The sequence below is a fragment of the Puma concolor genome, chromosome B2 (assembly GCF_028749965.1).
Source record: "Puma concolor isolate L17-30 chromosome B2, mPumCon1.1.hap2, whole genome shotgun sequence".
In the NCBI taxonomy this organism is placed as follows: Eukaryota; Metazoa; Chordata; class Mammalia; order Carnivora; family Felidae; genus Puma; species Puma concolor.
In genome coordinates this window covers 34,804,086-34,825,294 of record NC_141671.1, presented here as the reverse complement: position 1 = coordinate 34,825,294, position 21,209 = coordinate 34,804,086, and the positions used below count along the sequence as shown (strand labels likewise).

Sequence of the window (21,209 nt, the reverse complement as noted above, 5' to 3'; positions counted from 1 at the left end):
TGTGAATCCCAGTTCCTACCTAATGCTTCCCTTTCTTCTGAATTCCTGAATTGTACTGCACTTAGAGTTTGAACCTCACTTCCCATCCCTGAAATACGTATCATGCTATACTGGTAGTTTTGTTTCATGGCACTTTACATAGACTATAATGAAGTTCCTTGCAGTAGAGTTTGGGGTACTGGCAAAAGATTTGAACTTTGATATCAGACAGCACATAAGCTACAGGAGGGCAGGGACTCTCTCTTGTTCTGTGCCCTATAGGCAGCACCTAGCATGATATAGGAGCTTAACGAATAATTCATTGAATAAATGAATGGGCTTGAGTTTGAATCTTAGCTACTTTATCACTTTTAAGCTGTGTGACACCCATTCATTTTAGAATTTAATTATTCAACAAACACTGTTGCATGTTTGCTAAGAGCCAAGCACTGTACTAGGCACTGGGGACGTAAGTTGAAGAAGATACGTCCATGCCCTGAAGGAACTCATGCATCTAGTTATGAAGGCTGTTATGTGAAGTAAGGTGGGAAGGGCAGCCAGCGTGCAGGCCCAGGGGAAGAAAATGAGAGAACTGTTAGCAGATCTGTAAAGCAGAGGCATAGGAGGCTTTCCTGGGCCTCATGTGCCACATAAGGGAATGTGAATTTGACTTGACTGATTAGATATGGGGCAAGATGAAAAAGGAGTCAAAGGTGAGCAGGCAGGAGAATACAAAGGCCTTAGGTTAACCACAGCAGCAGCCACAGTGGCCATAGACAGGGACTGAAAGCTATGAGAGAGTAAAGCAGAACCTACCACATTTCATGATGGTTTTGCACGAGGGGGATGAGAGGAAAGGAGCATCTTAGATTCCCGTATCTCTGCCTTGGGTGACAAGGCCAGTGAGTCAAATAATACGGGAAAAGAAGCAAGTTTGGAAGGCTTTGGGCAAGTTGTCTGACCTCTCTGAGCCTCAATTTCCCCACCTGTAAAATGCAAATAATAACATCCACCTCTCAGGGTTGCCATGAGAATTAAATAACAGGGAAGTTGTGGGGCATAGAATAGATGCTCAGTAAACACTTTTGGGTGATACTAATAATAGTCCTTGCTCATGTGCCAAGCACTTGATCCTCACAACAACCCTATAAGTTACATCTTATTATTATTCCTGTTTTACCAACACAGGAACTGAAACACTGTGAGGTGAACAAACTTGACCAAAGTCACCCAGTTGGTAAGTGGCAGAATGTACTTTCCTAGCCACTGCACTCCACTCACTCCTGAGACTTATAACTGGACTTGAGGAAGGAAGAGAGGACGTGGCAGGAGAGATGGACGGCAGACCTGATCAAGGATTCACTCCAAGGGCAGTTTTTATTTAGAAACGTGCCTCTACAGCTTGGTGGCAGTCTGAGGGCACATGCCGCTGGCTTGCTTGCTTGTTTGGTCTCTTTTCCAGCCCAGGGCATAGGGTCCTTGGGGTTAAGGCACAGGATCAAGTTCTCAAGGATCAACATCCCAGACAGCCTCAGTGGTCAGGGGTCTGGGGCTGGTGCCCAAAATAAACAAGGCTCCGTTCTAGACTGTTTCATGGTTAGAAGGCCTGGGCTCCTGGCACCAGGTCCTCAGCTCCCTCTTCTGCAGGGGTTGGCATCACCCACAGGCCAGCTGTGGCCAGGTTCTGGTGGGTATGAGGTTGGGGGGTGGGGAAGGGGATAGCAGAGGCTAATTTTCTGGCGATGGGTCCAGTTTATCTTCCTGGGGGGTGGAAGCCGAGATGGGAGCCTCATCCCCACCGTTGAGGGACTTCAGCTGCTCACTGCTGCTGGGTGAGGGGGTCCTGTTGCCCTGGGATCCCCAGCGGGTCAGGCGCTTTAAGGAGGAGTCACGGCGGGCAAGTGGAAGGGGCTGGAAGCCTGTGAAGGAGCTGCTGGTGGTGGGACGCTTGTCTGGCAGAGAAAAGGCAGCCGTGAGTAAGGAGAAAGGTGCGTGCAAAGGGGACAGGTTGAAGGGCCTTGCCTCAGTCCCTGGGGTAAAGGAGAACCTCCTGACCTTTGATCCCCTGCAGACTCTGTAGATCTGGAGGTATCCCTTTCTCCTTCCTTTCCCTCTCCCCACTCCAGAGAAAGCTCCAGGGTCTACCCCTTCTCACCTCCGGGCTCAATTGGATGCATGAGTCGGTTCATCTGAACATTCCAGTGTTTCACATTGGTGCTGGCCTGGCGCAGCTTCTTCTGGGCAGCCTGTGGGGGACAGGGCCAATGGGGAGTGGGTCAGAGACCCATTAAACGGACCATCCTAAACAGGGTGCCTTGACCTTTTCAGGTTTGCAGGCCCCTTAAAATCTGACAAAGGCTATTATTGATCACCTCCCCAGAAAAACTCACGCAGGTTCATAAAGAGTGAGATATGTGAACAGAGTTAGCTTCCAGTTTCAGGGGTCTCGTGGGTCCCCAAAGGGTCAAAAATAATCATAATTATGGTTTCCATTCATTAAGCAGCTAAGATGTGCAAAGCATATTTATTATTTTAGTTAACCTCCAGAGCAGAGGCGAACAACAAGGAAGGGCAAAAGAGGTTAAAGTGACTTGCCCAGGGACCGACGTTGACCACCGCACCACACCACCTCTGCAGGACCTAATGCAAAAGCTCTGCTCCACTGCTCACCCAGCCATTAGCAGTGGTTGTAGGGTGAGGGAACCACGGAGGAACTTTCCCTTTCCATGGTACATATTTCTGTGTTCAAATTTTTTACTATGACCATGTCGACCAACAAAGCGAATAAAATGACATTAATAAGAACATCAAAAATTGTAAAAGAACAACAACGACGATGATGACATCAACCCCTCTTCCATGGAGATTAGAGCCAAGGTATAGGGACAGCAAGGGAGGGGCTTGGAAGAGTATGAGAACATTTTGCGCAGATCAATAACCATGAAGCAAATAGCAGCTAATGTTCCCTCCGCACTTGCTACATGCTAAATACCACATATCATCTCCTTTGGTCTTCATAACAATGCTGTTACCGGTCCCCTTCCCCAGGTGAAGGACTTGAAACTCAGAAAGGTCAGGCAACCGGCCTGAGGCCACACAGCCAGGAAGGGTTTCAGGGTTTTCGGGGTTTCAGGGAAGGCTCCGGATCCTGCGGGTTCAGGCGCTCACCCCGCCGGCCTCCACCCTCTGCCACCGCGGGCCTCACCTCCACGTCCTCGTCGGCCCTCTGCCGGTTCTGCCGCACCTCCTCCAGCTGCTGCTGGGCTCGCTGCAGGGAGCGGCTCTGCAGCGCCATCTCCTGCTGCAGCTCTTGCTTCTCCTGCTGCGCCCGCTCGATGTAGCGCTCCTGCTCCTCTTTCAGCTGCAGCAGCTGCTTCAGCTTCTCCTCCTCCTCCTCCAGCAGTCTGCCGGGCGCACACTGTGTCGTCTCCACGGCCGAGGCACCTCGCGGGTGCCCCGCCAGCGGGACGCTGGGGAGTCAGGGAGGGGAACCAGGAGGGGTCCCGCTCAGTCCTACCTGGTCTGGGCTAGGCGCACAGCCTCCTCATCCCGCCGCGCTTTCACCTCCAGTTGCAGGGCCTCCTGAAGCCTCTGCTGCATCTCCTCCAGCTCTTGGATGCGCTGCCGCTGCCGGGCAGCCTCCTCCTTCTTCAGTTCCATCTCAGCTTGCATGGAGGCCCGGGCCTGCGCGGGGACACAGAGCCGCGTCCATGGGGGCACGGCGTGGGGCAGGGAAGGCCGCCGGTAGGCTGCCCTTTCCCCAGGGCTCCGCTAGGCTGGCCCAACTAGCTGTCTCCCGGTGAGGGTCTGGGGGGGGGGGCTCCTTCATGTTGGGGTTTCCTGATCTGAACCCTTTCCAGGAGCCTGACTAGGTCAGATAATGGTCAGTGAACAGAGGCTACATGGGGGAAAGGGGCTCGTCACCCCCTGCCTAGCACCAGCCTTAATAATCAGTATTATGTCCTATTAATATTAGGCATTATAACTGTAATTAAGGCTAGTACTAGGCAGGGAGTGACTATAATTATAATAATTGTTGTAACAACTAAAGGTGTTCCTTCACTTGATCCTCACCATACCTCTAAGAGCACAGTTCTGTTAGCACCAACATGTCACTGATAAGTAAATGAGGCACAGAGAGCCTAACTTGCCTGAGATCACGAGGCTCCTAAGGGGCAGAGCTGGGATTGAATCCAGGTGTCTGTAACTCCAGTTCTAGATCTCTTAAATCCTATATCTAATTCACCTACATGCCTATCCGCCTCCACATTCGTCCCTCCTTCCTCCCATCCTGCGTTCCCCGAACTGGTTCCACTGTAAACTTAGATCAAATGTAGTCCAATCTAGTCCAGCGTTGGTCCAAACTCATCCCCAACCGCCGTCTTTAGTTGCTCCGCTGTCCAAGCCCCGCCTCCAGCCCAGGCGTTCGAATTCTACACCTGTAGCACTCAGCTCCAGCCCCACCCCGTCTTCCATCTCCAGCCATCACTTGGATAGGTTCCTCCTGCACTCCCACCCCTTATCCCGCCCCTGGCACTGGCCCTGTCCCATACGCTTGTTTCATTCAGGTGCACAGGCTCTGTTCCTAGGCCCTCATTCCAAGCCCCGCCTCCACGCACCTCCTTCCCCAGCCCGTGGGCTCCGCCCCCGGCCCAGGCCCCGCCCCCGGCCTTCAGCTCTCTAGCCGGGTCTCCCAGCATCTCTCTGCCCGCTGTCCCCCGCCGGGTGCGGTCCCCACCTGCTCCGCCTCGCGCAATTGGCCCTCGAGGGTCTGCTGCAGCTCGCGGTGCTGGCTGCGGCGTCGCTCCTCCTCCTCCTGCAACAGGCGCTCGGCTTGCCGCTGCGCCTCCTGTAGCAACTCCAGCTCCTGCAGCTTCCGTTCCTTCTCCTCCTGCAGCTGCTGCAGCCGCAGCAGCTCCTCCTCCTTGGCTGCCCGGCGCCGCTCCCGCTGCTCCCGCTGCTCGCGCCGCTTCTGCTTCAGGTCCTTGTGCAACGACGTCTTCCCCTCCGCCTGCAGCCGGATCGCGGTCTGGATGGCTGCGGCGGGAGAGGGAGGGGGTCAGCAGAAGGCTAGCCGGGGGCAGCGGGGTCCTCGAGGTGGTCCACCTCCGGAAAGGGGCCTTAGGAGTTGCTCGAGTCAGTCTCCGGCCTCCCGCTGGACAGTGTTACCACCCCCTTTTCACTAAGGAGGCGACCCAAGCCAGCCGGCGGCGAGCACTCACCAGCTGTCCATTCCTGGCGCTGGCGTGTGTCTGAGGCGCTCATCTCGTACGTTCGGGAGGCTGTCTTCACACAGAACATGCAGCGCTTCCCCTCTCGGTCGGGCAGCACCTGGGAGAGGGCAAGTGGCCCCAGATACGCTGGCTTCACTGGGGTCAGGGCCACACCGGCTGCAGAGACGCTCCAGTTCCAGCCCCTACAGGTCCTCGCTGACCATCCACCCTGGGTACCGCTCCTACTCTGCCAGGAGCCTGGATGGCTTGGCATGGGGGTTAGTTATGGGCGTACTGTGTCCCCATAACTCTTGTAGTCCCCGCTCTTTGGAGGTAGGGCGGGGCCGTTTTCATCTTGGTATCTCTCCATGGGGCCTAGCATGTAGCCCATTACTGAGTGCTTATGCAGATCATTCTTGAACACCTCCTGTGACACGGTCCTCACTATCCAAATCATTCATTTTCACATAGCCCTGCCTGTTGAGAAAGTTCTCCACTCATTCATTCCACAGATATTTTGGAGTGTCTACTGCAGGTGGCTCATTGTTCTAGGCATTTAGGATACCGAGGTGGAGGTGTGCCTAACAGACCGAAATCCCTGCCTCCCCTAAGTCATATTCTAGCGGAAAAAATAACAGCTGCCACATATTGAACTTCTTATGCTCTAGAGGCCGTAGTAGTGCTATATATGCATCATTTTTTTCACACCTCCCAAACAACCTTGCCAGGCAGGCATTATTGGCTCCACTTTACAGAAAAAGAAACTGAGGCTCTCACAGGTCGTGGAGCGTGCCCAATTCACACTGCCTGTTAGTGGTGGGGCTCAGTTTTCTGCCCAGCTCTATGCTCTGTCCTCAGTGACACCTGTTTTCTTACGTGACAAAAAATGGGCAGAGCCTAGGATGATTTTTAAAAATGTAAAACAACAAATGTGGATGAGGATGTAGACAGTGGAACCCACATACACTGCTGGTGAAAATGTAAGGTGGTATGGCTGCTATGGAAAACAATTTGGCTATTCCTTAAAAAGTTAAACAGCATTTCCATATGATCTCGCAATTCTACTCCTCAGTGTGTACCCGGAGAAGTGAAAACATATGCCTACCCAGAAACTTCTGTATGGATGTCCAAACCAGCATTATTCACAACAGCAAAAAGAGGGAAACAACCCGTTGTCCATTAATGAATGAGTAGGTAAACAAAATGTCTGTCTACACAATGGAACATTATTCAGCCATAAAAAGGAGTGAAGTTCTGATCCACACCACAGCATGGATGAACCTTGGAACATTATGCTGAGTAAAAGAAGCCAGTCACAAAGGGACAAATATTATATGATTCCATTCTACTCCAGGTACCTAGAACAGGCAAATTTATGGAGACAGAAAGTAGAAAAGAGGTTAGCAGGGGGTGGGGGAGGGGATGAGTTCTTTTTTAATGGGTAGAGAGTTTCTGTTTGGGATGATGAAAAAGCTTTGGAAATAGTGGTAATGATGACACAACATTGTGGATGTACTTAATGCTATGAACTGTACACTTAAATGGCAAATTTCATGATAGATGTGTAGTTTTTACTACAACTAAAAAAAAGTTTAATGTTTACTTACTTCTGAGAAAGAGTGAGACAAAGAGAGAGAGAGAGAAAACATGAATCGGAGAGGGGCGGAGAGAGAGGGAGACATGGAATCCGAAGCAGGCCCCAGGCTCTGAACTGTCATCACAGAGCCCGACTGGGGGCTTAAACCCACAAACCACGAGATCATGACCTAAGCGGAAATCAAGAATCAGACATTCAACCGACTGACCCACCCAGATGCCCCTCCCCCCCCTTTTTACCACAATTTAAAGAATTGTTTTAAGCCACTAAAATAATAACGGGACAGGGCGCCTGGGTGGCGCAGTCGGTTAAGCGTCCGACTTCAGCCAGGTCACGATCTCGCGGTCCCTGAGTTCGAGCCCCGCGTGGGGCTCTGGGCTGATGGCTCAGAGCCTGGAGCCTGTTTCTGATTCTGTGTCTCCCTCTCTCTCTGCCCCTCCCCCGTTCATGCTCTGTCTCTCTCTGTCCCAAAAAAAATAAATAAACGTTAAAAAAAAATTTTTTTAAATAATAACGGGACAGAGCCAAGGGAGGGAAAGGAGAGGGATGTGGAGAAAGATGAGGGAGGTATAGAGTTGTCAAAGGGAATGGAATTTGGGGGAAGGAGAAAAACTTTTCAAGAGGATTCCTAGAACATTTTGCTGTGTTGTGTGAGGCATAAGCCATCTCTTCTGAAACCATTAGCAAAATTCACACCTGTGTTCTACCCCTTCACCGTCTCCCTCACCTCCACGCAGCACTGTGCGTCCAGCGGGATGGTACCCCTTTTCTCCTTGCACTCTTCACTCCCAAAATAGCAGAGGCAGCTGGGCTGCAGCTGGAACCAGCGTTCTGTCCAGTTCCTCCTCAGGTGCCCTCGCTTCCACAGGTAGCCCTGCCAGCCAGAGCAGAGTCAGAGGCCTCACCGGCACGCCCCATCCACCCCAGCTGGGGGTCCTCCTCCAGTTCCCAGCTTGGCCTGACCTGCTTCAGGACATCTTGGATGAGTTCCTGATAGACTTCATGGATGGCCATGCTGAGAGTGTCCCGCCCCACACCTCGAAGGCAGCGCCCCGAGTTGAAGAGCTCCAGGAACTGCCAGACGCTGAGCCCTCCGCTGGTCTGGGCTGCCTGGGCTTCCTGGGCCAGCAGCTCTTCCAGCTCACCCAAGCCCACCTCCAAGCTCATGCTGCTGAGCACCTTCTTCAGCAGGTATTCCACCTGGAGGAGAAGGAAAGCCTGGTGGCTGCAGCAGGCAGTGTTGCCTGCGACAATACCAGAGGGTGCCCCCTCTCGCTCCCCAGAGCCTAGACAGGGGTGACCAGGTACAGGGAGTGGGGGACCAGAGGACTAAATGTTGGTGGAAACCAGGGTAGATTTGGGAGGGGATCCTGGAGCCCCAACCTCAATTCAGGCATCCCCTTCCCCTCCCCAACCTCCAGTCCCACGTCCCACTCCTTCATGCTTTAAATTAAAGGCAGGGTGAAGGCCGAGGGCTAGGGGCCAGGCAGAGGCAGCAAATCATAGAACACGTCAGAGGGGGTGCAAGGGCCCTGTCATCCAATACCCTTACTTTGCAGATGACAACACTGAGGCCCAAAGGGGGAAGTGGCTTGTGCTAAATCATACAGCAAGTTGGTGGCAGCAAGAACTCAATTCAGATCTCCTGAATCCCATCTGAGTCCTTATTCCAAGCCCAAGCTCCAACCCAGAGGATCCTTCCCTTATGGGAGGTTAAGGGGATTGGGGGTGGTGGTAAGCAGGGCAGGGACAGGAAACCTGCTACAGAGGAACAGGAAGTAGTGGTTGGGGTACATCCTGCTGCAGTTTGTTCATACATGTTGATCGCAGCAGCAAGCAGCCTTCTGGCCAATGAGGGGCCACCTTGCCCTGACGGGAGTCTGACAGGGGTGCTGAACCAGGTGTAGAGAGACACATGTCCCTTTCCTGCCCCAGCAGCTTCTTGGGAAACTCTCTTGCTCTGGCGGCTCCTGGGTCTCAGCTGGGAGTGGGGGGGGGGGGGGGGGGGAGGTGTACCAGTTCAGGGATTAGATATTTCCCTCACCCTTCCCACAAACAGAAGCAAGAAGACAAATCTGAGTGCAGTTGGATGTGCCAGGACTTGTAAACACGGAGGATTCCTCCCCTCTACACCTTAAGACCTAAATTGACCCTGGCATCTTCATAGTCACCAAAAGGTCAGGAGAAGGCTGAAAAGATGGGGGAGAGAGGTGGGAAGTGGGTTGGGGGGGGCACCTGAGTTGAGGCCGTAGAGCCTCTACTCCCAGCATACCCTCTCTGGAGCCCTGATTTGGGTTGGCCCTGGCTCTCCCCAAATTACAGAAGACAGGAAGGGAAAAATCTAGAGCCAGAGCCAGATTTGGTTGCCCCACCCCCCTGGGGTAATTGGACAGCTATCCCAGGAAAGTCTCCCTTCCTCTCATATAGTACCCTTCTCAGACTGCTACAGTGCCTTAAATCCTGCCATTTGATCTTAAATGGTTTTCATTTTTAAAAGCCCAGTAAGGTATCAGGCATTTACAGCTCTGTGTAAATAGAATCTGCAGGTCATTTTCCTACTTTGAGGGTTAACAGAGGCTTGAAGTAAGTGTAGTTTTGGTTCTCCCTGGGGGACGGCACAATTATTCTGGTCCGGGCAATTCTAGCATCTGGGGACAGCTGGGGGCAGAGAGGCACCAGCATGGGAAGACCAAGAAGAAGGGGGTTGTGGGAAAGTTGCAGAGATGATTCATGGTTTTGCTGAGGCCTGGCCCCAGTGATTCTGGGGCTGCCATTACCCTCACCTCATCAGGAACCATGATCAGAGGGTACTTGTCCTCAGACAGGAAGTTGAAGAGGCACCAGAGGCGGAAGGCATCCTCATTGGAGAGCATGCTGTTCCCGTTGCTGTCCACCCGATAGTTCTTCTTGGCCGTCAGGGTCCAACACAGCTCATCAAAGTGCTCCTTAACGAAAGCCCCCTCCTCCACCTGCCACCAGGCCTGCATGTCAGCCCAAAGCCCGCCCCATCCTTGCTCTACCACCAAACAAGCCTGCAGCTGCTTTCTTGGGGTCACCTACTCCCCTGCTCCCTACCCTGCCAAGTTGGGGCTCTAACTTGAGGAATCCCTGAGCTGCTTACCAGGTAACTCGCTGATTCCACACCCCCCACACCAATCCACACCCACCCAAGTCCCCTCCCAACAGAGAAACACTAGCCCCTCAGCCCAGGGGAAAAAGAAGCGGAGGCCAAGGGAGGATGGACAATCAAGAAGAGAAGAGAGTGACAGCTGGGAGGATCAGGGGGCACAGCACTGGGGAGGCTGGAGAGCCTTCTGTAAAGGTTACAGCTGGAAATGGGCGGTGAGCCTAGGTAGGAATGGGGTGGAAGTGTGGAGGCTGAGGTGAGGGAGATTGAGGGTGAGTTAAGGGAAGCAGGGAGGGGGACAGGGGGCTGCAGTGTGAAAGAAGGAGCTGGGAGGGTAGGGATGGACAGTGGGGACAGAAGTGGGGGTTTATAGGTGGGAGGAGTTGGGGTGGCAGTGTATTGGGGTGCTGGCCAGACTGGGGAGTGGGGAGAGGTTAGAGGTGCCCCCTCAAGCTAGGCCCCACCTTGTCCAGGATGTACTTGTTGAGGTAAGGCATGTATCCTTGGCTGGACACGGGGCCATCGTCATCATCCCGGAAGTGCTCCTCCAGAGCCACAGGGTCATGGGGGATGTGCAGGACCGTGTACAGGTTGTGGGACAGCACCTGAGACAGAGTGGCAGTTTGCCTTCCTGTGCCCCAACCAAAACTGGGCCAGAGGACTGTTCCCACCTCCTGGCTTGTCCCCATTCCCATCCTGGCTAAGTCCTCTGCACACATGATGCAATTCAATCATAACTAAAACTTACGTATTTATATAGACAACGGGATACAATTCAGTCATAAAAAAGAAGGAAATCTTGCCATTTGCAACAACGTGGGTGGAACTTGAGGGCACTATGCTAAGTGAAATTAGAGAAAAATATATACCATATGATCTCACTTACATGTGGAATCTAAAAAACAAATAAACACCCCCTCCCCCGTAAGCTCACAGATACAGAAAGCAGACGTGGTTACCAGGGGCAGGGGGTAGGGAGGTAGGTGGAATGCATGAAGGGGGGTCAAAAGGTACAACTTCCAATTATAAAATAAGTTATGAGGATGTAAAGTATAACATGGAGACTATAGTTAATAATACTGCATACATATTTGAAAGTTGCTAAGAGTGGATCTTAAAAATTCTCATTACAAGAAAAAAGTTGTAAAAAAAAAAGAAAAGAAAAAAGTTGGGTAAGTATGTATGGTGACAGACGTTAACTAGACATTGTGGTGATCACTTCACAATATATACAAATATCACATCATTATGCTGTATACCTGAAACTAAGGTGTTATATGACAATTATACTTCAATAAAAAACAAACAAACAAAAAAAGAAACCTAAAACGTATACCCTTACTATGCACTAAGCACACTGAGTGAAGTACTTTACACATAATTCATTTAATCCCCATAACAACTGTTAATATCCCCATTTTACAGATGAGGTGAAAGAGCTGGGCTTCAAACCCACGCAGCCATGTTCTTAGTCACTTCGTTAGGTAGGGATGTCCTCTTTCTACAGACAAGGACACTGAGGCTCAAGGGATTCAATAACTTGGCCAAGGATTCACAGTAAGCAAGAGTCTGGGATTCAAATCCAGCTCTGAAGATCCCAAAGCCCAGGTGCTTCCCAGGATGCTGGGCTATCTATCAGCAGGGAGGTGGCTGTCACACCAGGGCAGAAGCCTCAAATGTCTCATCATTTCCATCAAAGACTCAGTGTTCGGGCTGCAGTGTGCCTAGCTCCGGGAAAGGCAAGTGCAGTTCCAGTCACTGCCCTTCAAAGATGGAAGGGAGCTGGAAAGGGCTCAAAGAAGGGTCACGAAAAATGGTCTGTGACATGTGGAGGAAAAGGCCTAGAAGGGATGGTGGCCATGGTGGTGTGGAGGGGAAACACGGGTTGGTTAACAAACCCATGATATAAGAACAAAGAAGTTGAAGTTTGAACAAAAGCAGGAAAAAATAAAACTGCCTCAGGTAGTTCTCTTATAGCACTTATCACAGTGGTAATGATGAAAATGGTCATTATTGCACACCTACTATGTGGCAGCCACTGTATGAGGTGCTTTCTATACCCCATGTCTAAAATCCACAACTGCGATACACAGATACAATTATCCCCGTTTTTTAGATGAAGGTGCTCAGCCTTGGAGAAGTTGAGAGTAAGTGGCCGAGCTGAGGCTGGAACCAGGTGTGCCTCCCTATTAAAATACTGACCCTGAGACTCTTTCTCCAGGTAGATGGTGAACTCTGGAGGCAATGTTTTGTTCATTTCTACCACCCAGCCCCTATGTCCTCTTTTGCACACTGAAGGCAGTCAACAAATGCTGTGTTTAAGGGCTGCTTCCACCCACCAACAGTTAAGCTTAGGATTAGGGCCCGAGGCAGGAGCTGGCAACACCCCAGGGATGGTACCATGCCAAGTCTTCACTTCTTTATTCTCTTATGAGAGAAGATGGGACAAAGGATTGACACTTGCCCCCAGTATTCTGCTGGGCCTCAGGCTCGACTTAACAAAGAGGGAAGTTGGAAGACCCAGCAAGAGGGTGTTTCTGTTTTCGCTCATACCTCTCTGGGAAGCCATCCCTGACCCCCACCCCAACCCTGGTTCCCGTGGTCTTCAAATCATCTCATGTGCCATATTTGGTTTTGCTTCCCTTGTTCTAGAGGACATCTTAAGTTTCTTCCTGATGAACTCTGCCTTCTTCTCCCTTATTTGGTAATGGAGCCCTGATTTTTCTTTGAGAAGCACCTCTCCCCCATTCTCAATATCTGTGGTAATTGACCGCGTGCACCCTTGACCGGACCTGGGACAGGGGGTGGGCACATCAGAGTCACGGTGATTGGCTGAAGGAAAGGCACGTGACCAAACCTGGGCCAATAAAAATCAGCCCTACGATTTAGGCTTCCTCTAGTGGAAAGAGGTATACTTTGTTAAGCTGTTAGAAGGTAGACACCTTCACCCTCTACCCCTCAGTTTCATTGTCAGTAAAACAATGGGATAGTAACTGTCACCTGGAGAGGCTGTGAGGCTGGAAAGGATTATGGAGAGTGCCAGAGTTAGGTCTGCACAGAGCTCATGTTAGTTCTCTTTCTGCGTAGAAAGTGGAATTAAAACAATTTTTTTCAACGTTTATTTATTTTTGAGAGACAGAGCACGAGCAGGGGAGGGGCAGAGAGAGAGGGAGACACAGAATCCGAAACAGGCTCCATGCTGTCAGCATAGCACCTGGGGCCAGGCTCGAACAAGGCAGTCATGAGAACTGGACCTGAGCCGAAGTTGGACGCTTAACCAACTGAGCCACCCAGGTGCCCCCAAAGTGCAATTTTTTAACCTCACATATGGACATAGATCTTGACTGATATCAGGTACTGAAGAGACTATGAAGAAATGGGGATTTGAATGCTCTACTGTTGAGGTGTGAATTAATCTCTCTGGAGGGCAAGAACCTATCAAACTTAAAATTGGGCATGACCCCCAAATTTCTAATCATCTAACCTATAGATGCTCAAGGGAACAGAGCTACATGTACAAGAATGTTCACTGAAGCATTGTTTATAATATGAGGAATTAGAGACAGCTAGGGTTCTTCAGTAGGGGGACAGGTACACTGTGTCATGGACCTATGTGTGGTTGGAAAGATTTTACCTCTGACACTTGTGTGCTTATGGGCAAGTGGTTTAACATCTCTGAGACCTTATCTCCTCTGTGAGAATAATAAGGGGGCCTACTCCAAAAGGTTTCTTAGGGGCGCCTGGGTGCCCTCAGTCAGTTAAGCATTCGACTCAAGTCATGCTCAGGTCATGATCTCACAGTTCATGAGATGGAGCCCCCACTCCCTGCTGAGTATGGAGCCTGCTTGGGACTCTCTCTCCCCGCTGCTCTCTGCCCCTCCCCCACTAGTGCTCTGTCTCTCTCGCAAAAAATAAACAAATAAATAAATAAACATTAAAAAAATTCCCAGAGGTGCCTGGGTAGCTAAGTTGGTTAAATGTCTGACTCTTGGTTTTGACTCAGGTCATGATCTCACCGTTTGGTGGGTTCCAGCCCCGCATTGGGCTTTGCGATGGCAGCGTGGAGCCTGCTTTGGATTCTCTGTCTCCCTCTCTCTCTACCCCTCCTGCACTTGCACTATCTCTCTCAAAATAAATTAACATAAATAAATAAACAAATAAGTAAATAAATAAAGTAAATAAAGTAAATAAATACATTTCCAAAGGGTGTTTTGTTTTAGATTGAAGAGGTCAGCATAGCACCTGGTACGGAGCTTATTGTTTAATAAAAGTTGTGTGCTATTTTTATTATTATGCTTTTATGAACACACATGGAAAGATATGCATAATATACTGGTTGGTGAAAAAAAACAAGCTGTAGAGTGGAATGTTTGTAAAATAAATGTGTGCAAAGATTAGGTTGAACCATAGCAAATTGCAGTTTTAATAGGTTGAAACAATAAAATGTCAGCAATTTCATATTGCCCAACCTAATGTGTTTATTTGTATATAGGAAAAATCTAGAAGACTCAGCAGACTGTTAACAGTTATCACCCCACCATCCTTCCCCAGGGAGGGGAGGAACGTTCATCATATTTAACATTACGTTTGTCTTTGAATTTTTTTTAAACCAGTAACATGTTTTACTTGAATAAATTTCATCTTCTCTAAAATTATATTCTTCTACACTCTGAATTCTTTTTTTTAACCAAGAGGATTTGTTTTCATGACAAACATTTAAAGCCACAGAGATAAAAAAACAAAGAGTGCCATTAACCACTAATGCACCCTGTTATTAAGTTGGTCTATAATGACATTTATTTGCTATTCCCTTTTTGTGTGAGCATTTCTGGGTGTTCTACATTCCTTGAGGGCAGCAAGGACTCTAAGCTCAGGCCTGATTCCAGAGTTCAGTACCATGTCCCCCACAAGATAAATGTTTTTGTCTGACTCAAGTCTAACTTACATGCTCCAATGGTTTCCCATTTTTCTCAGAGTAAAATTCCAAGTCCTTCCAGAGGCCTCAGGCCCCATATGACCTGGCCTCCTGCACCTTCTCTGACTTCATTCCTCTTGCTCACTACTCTGCCAGGCACACATTTGCCTCAGGGCCTTTGTACTTGCCATCCCTTCAGCCTGGAACATCCTTCTTCCAGGTGCAGGCATGGCACATACTCTCTTCTCCTTCCGGTCTTTAACTTAGACGTCACCTTCTCAAGACCACCTTATTTAAATCTATAACCCCATCCCCTCTACCCCAACCCCCCACTCTCCATCCCCATTTCTGCTTTATTTACTCTCATGTCATGTATCATCTTCCATCACGTGATACATTTTTACTTATTTTATCATCTGTATTTTCTGACTAGGATGGTAGCACCACCATGGGGGGATTTTTGTCTGTTTTATTCACTGCTGTATCATGGGTCTGGCACATAAGAAACTCAGTAAATATCTGTTGAATGAAATTAAATGCTTCATGGGAAGAAGTGTGAGAAATACAAAGTCAGGCAGACATGTACTGAATCTCTCTGAGCAAATTAACCTCACTGGGACTTAGTTTTTGTACCTCTAAAAACAGCATTCAAAGAGATGCTGTGCAAACCCCCTTCCCACCCCCGGATAGAACCTGCCACACGGCAGTACAGTTATTTGAGCTGTTCCTCACTTCGGTTCATTCGTCCACACTGTCCTCTAAGACATACCTTCCTCACCTGTACCTTTTGCCAGTGGAATCTGAGGGGCCCGGGACAGAGGCTCCAATCCCTGTGAGCCGTCAGGTGTCAGGACCAGAAGCAATTAGGGCTCCAGACACTCAGGGCTCAGGGCTTCTCCCCCAGAGAGCTCGGTAGACCTCAGACTGCCAGGCTTCCTGTGCCTGGGTGCTGGTTGGGGCTAGAGGTGGTGAGAGGGTGTGACCAGGGGAGGGTCAGGCTGGAAAGGAAATGGCAGGGGCGGAGGCCCGAATGCGCAGGAGCTCACTGGGCTGATTTCAATCAATCCTCAGCCCTGGAGGCAAGGACTCTCATTATCCTCCTTTTACAGATGAGGAAATCAAGGCTCAGAGAGGTTAAGCATCTTGCTGGAAGTCTGCCTCTAAAGCCCTACTCTTGATCTCTCTGCTACATTAGCTCTGGCTGAGCATCAGAATCACCTGGGGAGCTGGTGAAACTGAAATACGGTGGGGCCCGCCCAGACTTACTGACTCAGAGTTTCCAGGGGTGGGGTCCAGGTGCCTGTAGTTTTCACAAGCTGCCATTCAGGCTCCCTCACAGAGGACTCTCACAGTCTCACCCCCAACCCAGGCAACCTCTGACCTCTGAGTTGACAGCAACTGACCTTTGAGAGGTTTCATTTACTCACTGTTTCCTGTGGAGGCATGTGGGGAAATGGTTCTCCTCTAGGGGCTTGTGAGTTCCCTAAAAAATCAAGTGTGGGGATGGGGCAGGTGCCAGGGCCCATGGTCTTGCGGTTCCCAGACTTCGCTCGGGAACTCAGATATGAGGGGTTTGGGAACCCATAAGGAGCACCAACTAATGGCTGCAAAGACAGTAAATAATCTCTCTTTCCTATACGGCCTATCGTTTTTTAAGTGTATCTCAGTGTCAGGAGATACTTTTAAATTATATAGGGGCGCCTGGGTGGCGCAGTCGGTTAAGCGTCCGACTTCAGCCAGGTCACGATCTCGCGGTCCGTGAGTTCGAGCCCCGCGTCGGGCTCTGGGCTGATGGCTCAGAGCCTGGAGCCTGTTTCCGATTCTGTGTCTCCCTCTCTCTGCCCCTCCCCCGTTCATGCTCTCTCTCTGTCCCAAAAATAAATAAATGTTGAAAAAAAAATTAAAAAAATAAATTATATAGATCCTTTAAAGAGTTACAACCAGCAGATAATAAAGTATAACTACTATCAGGAGGGAGGAGCCCTGGGGATTTCAAAAAGGTGAGAATCTCTGAATGAGTTGTGCGTCTTCTGAGAGCAAGAAAGGGCTAGAAGGGGCTGAGGGCAGGCACCAAAGAAAGAGGCTCAGAAAAGGGAAAAGAGAGGCTGCATCAAGGATCAATTTCACCTACTTGATGTACTTTGTCAAAATTTATTTTAGTAGAAAAAAACCCCTTTTTATCTTAGTAATCTAGCTGGATAGCTTGGAGATCCCCAGTTCAACCCACTGGCTTTACAGATGAGAAACTAGAAATTCAGAGATGGGCAGTCACTTGCCCAAGGTCACCTAGCTGGGAAGGAGTTTAGAAGTCCAGGCCTATGTGGCTCTGAGTCAAGTGTTCTGCACACCACGAAATCATCCTCCCTCTGCCCACCATCCTAGGCTGGGGAGACCAGCAGTAGGTAGGGGTCAGAACAAAAAAGCTGAAGATCGCAGCCAGCAGATTCCTGGACTGGAGTTGTTCTTAACCTCCCCTCCACAGAGGAGAAGGCTGCTGTCCCTCTCCTGAGGCAGAGCCTGAAGCTCAGGAGCCTGAAAGACCTAAAAAAGTCAAGTGGGGGGGTGCCTGGATGGCTCAGTCAGTTAAGCGTCTGACTTCAGCTCAGGTCATGATCTCACGGTTCGTGAGTTTGAGCCCCACGTAAGGCTCTGTGCTGACAGCTCAGAGCCTGGAGCCTGCTTCGGATTCTCTTTCTCCCTCTCTCTCTGCCCCTCCCCTGCTCATGCTCTGTCTCTCTCTGTCTCAAAAATAAATAAAACATTAAAAAAATAATAATAATAAAAAGCCCAGTAAGGCCCCAGCTCTTGCCTGTCAAGGGGAAAGGATAGGCCTGCTGCCTCCTGAGATATCATCGAGCCAGAGACTTTCTGCTCCATCCACATCCCCAGTCTCAGGCCCCTCACCCCCAATTCTCAGCTAATCCCCCACTAGGCTCAGAACCAAGGCTGCTCCCCTAGGGAAGAGGAGTCCTCAACTCCTGGTAAATTTTGTGCTCAATCTAAATCCATCCTGGGCAGCAGTGCCATTCATATTGGCTAACTGTACTTTCCTCAACTGGACAAAGGCCATTGTACTTTCTACAAGAATTCAGAGAGAGGAAGACTCATCTGCTCTGTCCTCCAAGTCTTCTCTTCTCCGGAGAAAACAATGCTGACTCCTTGGGTAATTCTCAGAGGGCTTGCTGACAGCCAGTGGCAGCCCTTCTCCCAACACATCAGGGAAGTGGTGACTGTCACAGACAGGCACAGCTTGCTGGGCTGGTTCAGTTCTCTGGCCTGGTCCCAACTGAGGACCCCAAGGCCAGGGACAGTGTTGGTGAGGACAGATTAATCCCAAGATCTTTTCCCTTCTCTCCCAAGTCTTTTCAGGGGTGGGGTTGGCCCCACTGGTATACCTTTCATCTGCTTCTTCCTCTGGCTTCTGACCACTTCTCTATTGCTCCTTTGCCTTTCCGGCATCCCCACCCCCAACACTATCACTACTTCCTCCTCTTCCAGTATCCACCACTATGGTCTTGGGAAAGAACTGCCTTCCCTATCTTTCTCATGTGTGACATGGGCCTTACCACTTCTGCCCCACCCACCACCTGGCCCAAGACTCCTACCACTAGCACAGATTCTCAGAGTGGACGCATTTTCTGTTGAGTGGGGGAGAAATCTACCTTTGATCCTATGTGGCCAAAGCTGCTGGCAGTGGGCTCAATTTGAACTGTGAAGGGATACAGACAGTGGACAGTTCAAGTATGTAAGCTCCTAACATAACCTTCCCTGCAAATACCCAACCAGTGGGGGTGAGGTGTGGGCATCGATCCAGTTGGGAGGCCAAGAAAAGAAGGTTAAGGTAGAAAGCCTTACTGGCTGATAGCCCGGAAAAGGGGACCTACCTGAGGGCTGTACCTTCCATAGATAGCCTGGAGAGGTTATAGGAGCTATAGGTAATAGAGAGGCAGAAAACAAACTATGGAGGTTGGGATTATTTCCATAAAATATTAATGAGAGTGGGAGGTGGATGCAGGGCACGGGTTTTTGCAGGGATGGATTTTGGATGATCTACTTTTCTTCTGTCTGTACTGAAGCCCCTGCTAGATGACATGATCTGCAATAAAATGATTTAAATAGAATGTAAGGAAGAACCTGCCTGTTGAGGAATCCTCCCAGATGATCAAAGGTGGTAACGGACTATCTTTCCTGGGGGTGCCAAGAATCATTTTTTGGATGCTCGTAAGTCTGGCTAAGGGGTAGATTATGGGATAGGACCAGTTTGGCACATCCAAGTTTATTGCATTGAAATTCAGCAAAGTAGGAGGTTGGATTGGGGGTGGGGCATAGTGCCTATCCTGCCCCACTCATCTCTCCCAGGTTTCCAGGCACCTCCTACCTTAATCATTAAGAATGGAGGTTTCCTTGAGGCTACATTCCACCTTTGGGGGTGCCCAGATCGGACACCAGAAATTTAGGGCCTAGCTTCACGCCAGGTACATAGTTGCTCAGTAAACATGTGAATTGAATGAATGGTCTCTTAAGAGAGGTCACAGAGAGCCGAGGCTTACCCTGTTCCTATCTCCCAGTGTTCCCTGGTTTCAGTGGCCTAGGGCCTTGCTTCTTCCCCACTAACTAGGGTGGAGAAGGCCACACTAAGCTAGGACTAGAGGAAGGAAGGAAACTTTTTGATCGCCTAGGAATTGTCTAGGACCAAGTACTGAACCGTACATAGGACAATCACTGATGGAGCTCTTCCTGGGCTCAGATTCCACCCCCTCCCTACCTGAGGTCCCAAGGCCAAAGGGAACAGTTTCCCAACCTGGTGTGTGGGAGGAGGGGAGGATGAGCTGGGCAGCAGCAGAACAGGGTCTTGGTCCTTGCCCCTTCCCAGTACTGTTGCACCTGGGAGACAAGAGTTCAGAGGAGCTGTTCTCTGCCAAACATGACCAAGTCAGCCTGGTTTGGAACTGGGAGAGGCTCTTTAAGCCACTCTCTCAGCTCCGGGAGGAAGTGACTGACAAGTACTAGCTAACTGTCTCTCTTCAAAACCAGGAGGAAGCAGCAGGAAGGAGTAGGGTGCGTGCCCAAGCTTCACTCTGGGGAGACGTGTGCTCAACACACGGAGTATGGGATGTCGCCTGGCCTGTTGGCCTTCAAAACCTAATGATGCCACCTCCACCCTCCCAAGAGTTGGGGGTGGGGGGCAGGGCTCTGGGCAAAAGCTCTGCACGTACTTCCCTGGGGCCTCAGAACGTGGGCAGCAGGATCTACCAGGCTATGTTGTCCTGCTTACCCAGTACTGTCTCCCCTCCCCAGGCCTGGGCCTCTGGATGGCTGAGTGCCCAGGGAGCAGCACAGCGTTCATGCCTGGCTCCTGGGCTGCAGGGGCTGATGAGCCATGTCTGCCGGCCTCCCCTGGGCCCCGGGTGCCCCTCACCTTGAGCTGGGACTTGGAGACCTTGCCGCTCTTCTCCACGTCCAGTGCGGTGAAAGCGTACCAGATGGACTTAAGCAGCTCCTTGCGCAGGGCCATTGCTGAGGTGCCCGCCCGGCCCGGGGGCGGCTCTGACACCGAGATCCGGTTTCAGGAAATGCAAACGGCTGCAGAGACCGCAGAGGGGCCATGGCGCGGAGCAAGAGCTCCACCTGCCTGCTTGCATGGGGCTCCCCATGCTGGCAGGAACCAGCCTGTTGCTCTTGCAGCGCTCAGTGGCCCCACTCTCTGCGTGGGACCTCGGCACCAGACCCTGGAAGGCCAGAGCCCTGGTTCTGTTCAGTGCAGCTCCCTAGGCGTGAGGCCCTTTAGAAACCTCCTCAGCCCCACAACCTTCTGGGGCTTCCTGCGCTCCCAGAGGCAGCTTGCTGAGGGGAAGAAGCAAGTCCACCCTCCTGACTATAGAAGGGTGGCATTAGGGGATATCCTGTCTCAATTCCACACTTACCAGACAGGAGGCCTTGGATGAATTATTTAACCTCCTTGAGCAGTTTCCTCATAGTAAAGCAGTAAAAATACCCACCTCACAGAGTTGTAAAGTCTGGGGATGGATGTGAGGCAGAGCAGGCCCTGGATAAAGCACATCTTTTAGGGCCATCTAACATTGTGGTGGTGGGGCTCCTCCCAGGCGGAAGAAAACAAAGGCAACAACACAAAGTTGGCGGAGGAATTGGGCCAGGGCACCTCTCCAGGTCAGGCGGACTTGGCACGTGACTTGTTGCCTCCCCATCCTCTACGCTTAGGCTCTCAAAGGCCTCAGCTCAGAGCACTGCCCACTCCGGGGCCCACTGGCCTTGAAGACCGCAGCATTTCTGAAGCACATGGGGGTGAGCCTTGTGGGGGGGGCGCCCAGCTTCAAGGCTACTGGCGGCAGGAGGCTTGGGATTCAGGGCCCTTCACAT

At 50.7% G+C, this 21,209-nt stretch overlaps 1 protein-coding gene across 3 annotated transcripts; it reads right to left on the bottom strand.

The window, feature by feature from the left end:
• Window positions 1-1,337: 1,337 nt before the first annotated feature.
• On the bottom strand, window positions 1,338-20,945 carry DEF6 (DEF6 guanine nucleotide exchange factor). 3 transcript variants are annotated; one of them, XM_086706658.1, is made up of 11 exons: window positions 20,831-20,945; window positions 10,381-10,521; window positions 9,573-9,758; window positions 7,753-7,989; window positions 7,517-7,663; window positions 5,202-5,310; window positions 4,718-5,016; window positions 3,497-3,663; window positions 3,185-3,383; window positions 2,135-2,225; window positions 1,338-1,931 (listed from the first exon to the last, which is right to left on the bottom strand). In XM_086706658.1, exons 1-11 carry the CDS (start codon window positions 20,903-20,905, stop codon window positions 1,708-1,710), a joined length of 1,875 nt encoding a protein of 624 aa, XP_086562784.1. In that variant the 5' UTR covers window positions 20,906-20,945; the 3' UTR covers window positions 1,338-1,707. The 3 variants fall into 3 exon arrangements, with proteins under 3 accessions (XP_086562784.1, XP_025781062.1, XP_086562785.1); XM_025925277.2 differs by lacking the exon at window positions 20,831-20,945 and adding an exon at window positions 20,251-20,605; XM_086706659.1 differs by lacking the exon at window positions 20,831-20,945 and adding an exon at window positions 15,601-16,484.
• Between the last annotated feature and the right edge of the window lie 264 nt (window positions 20,946-21,209).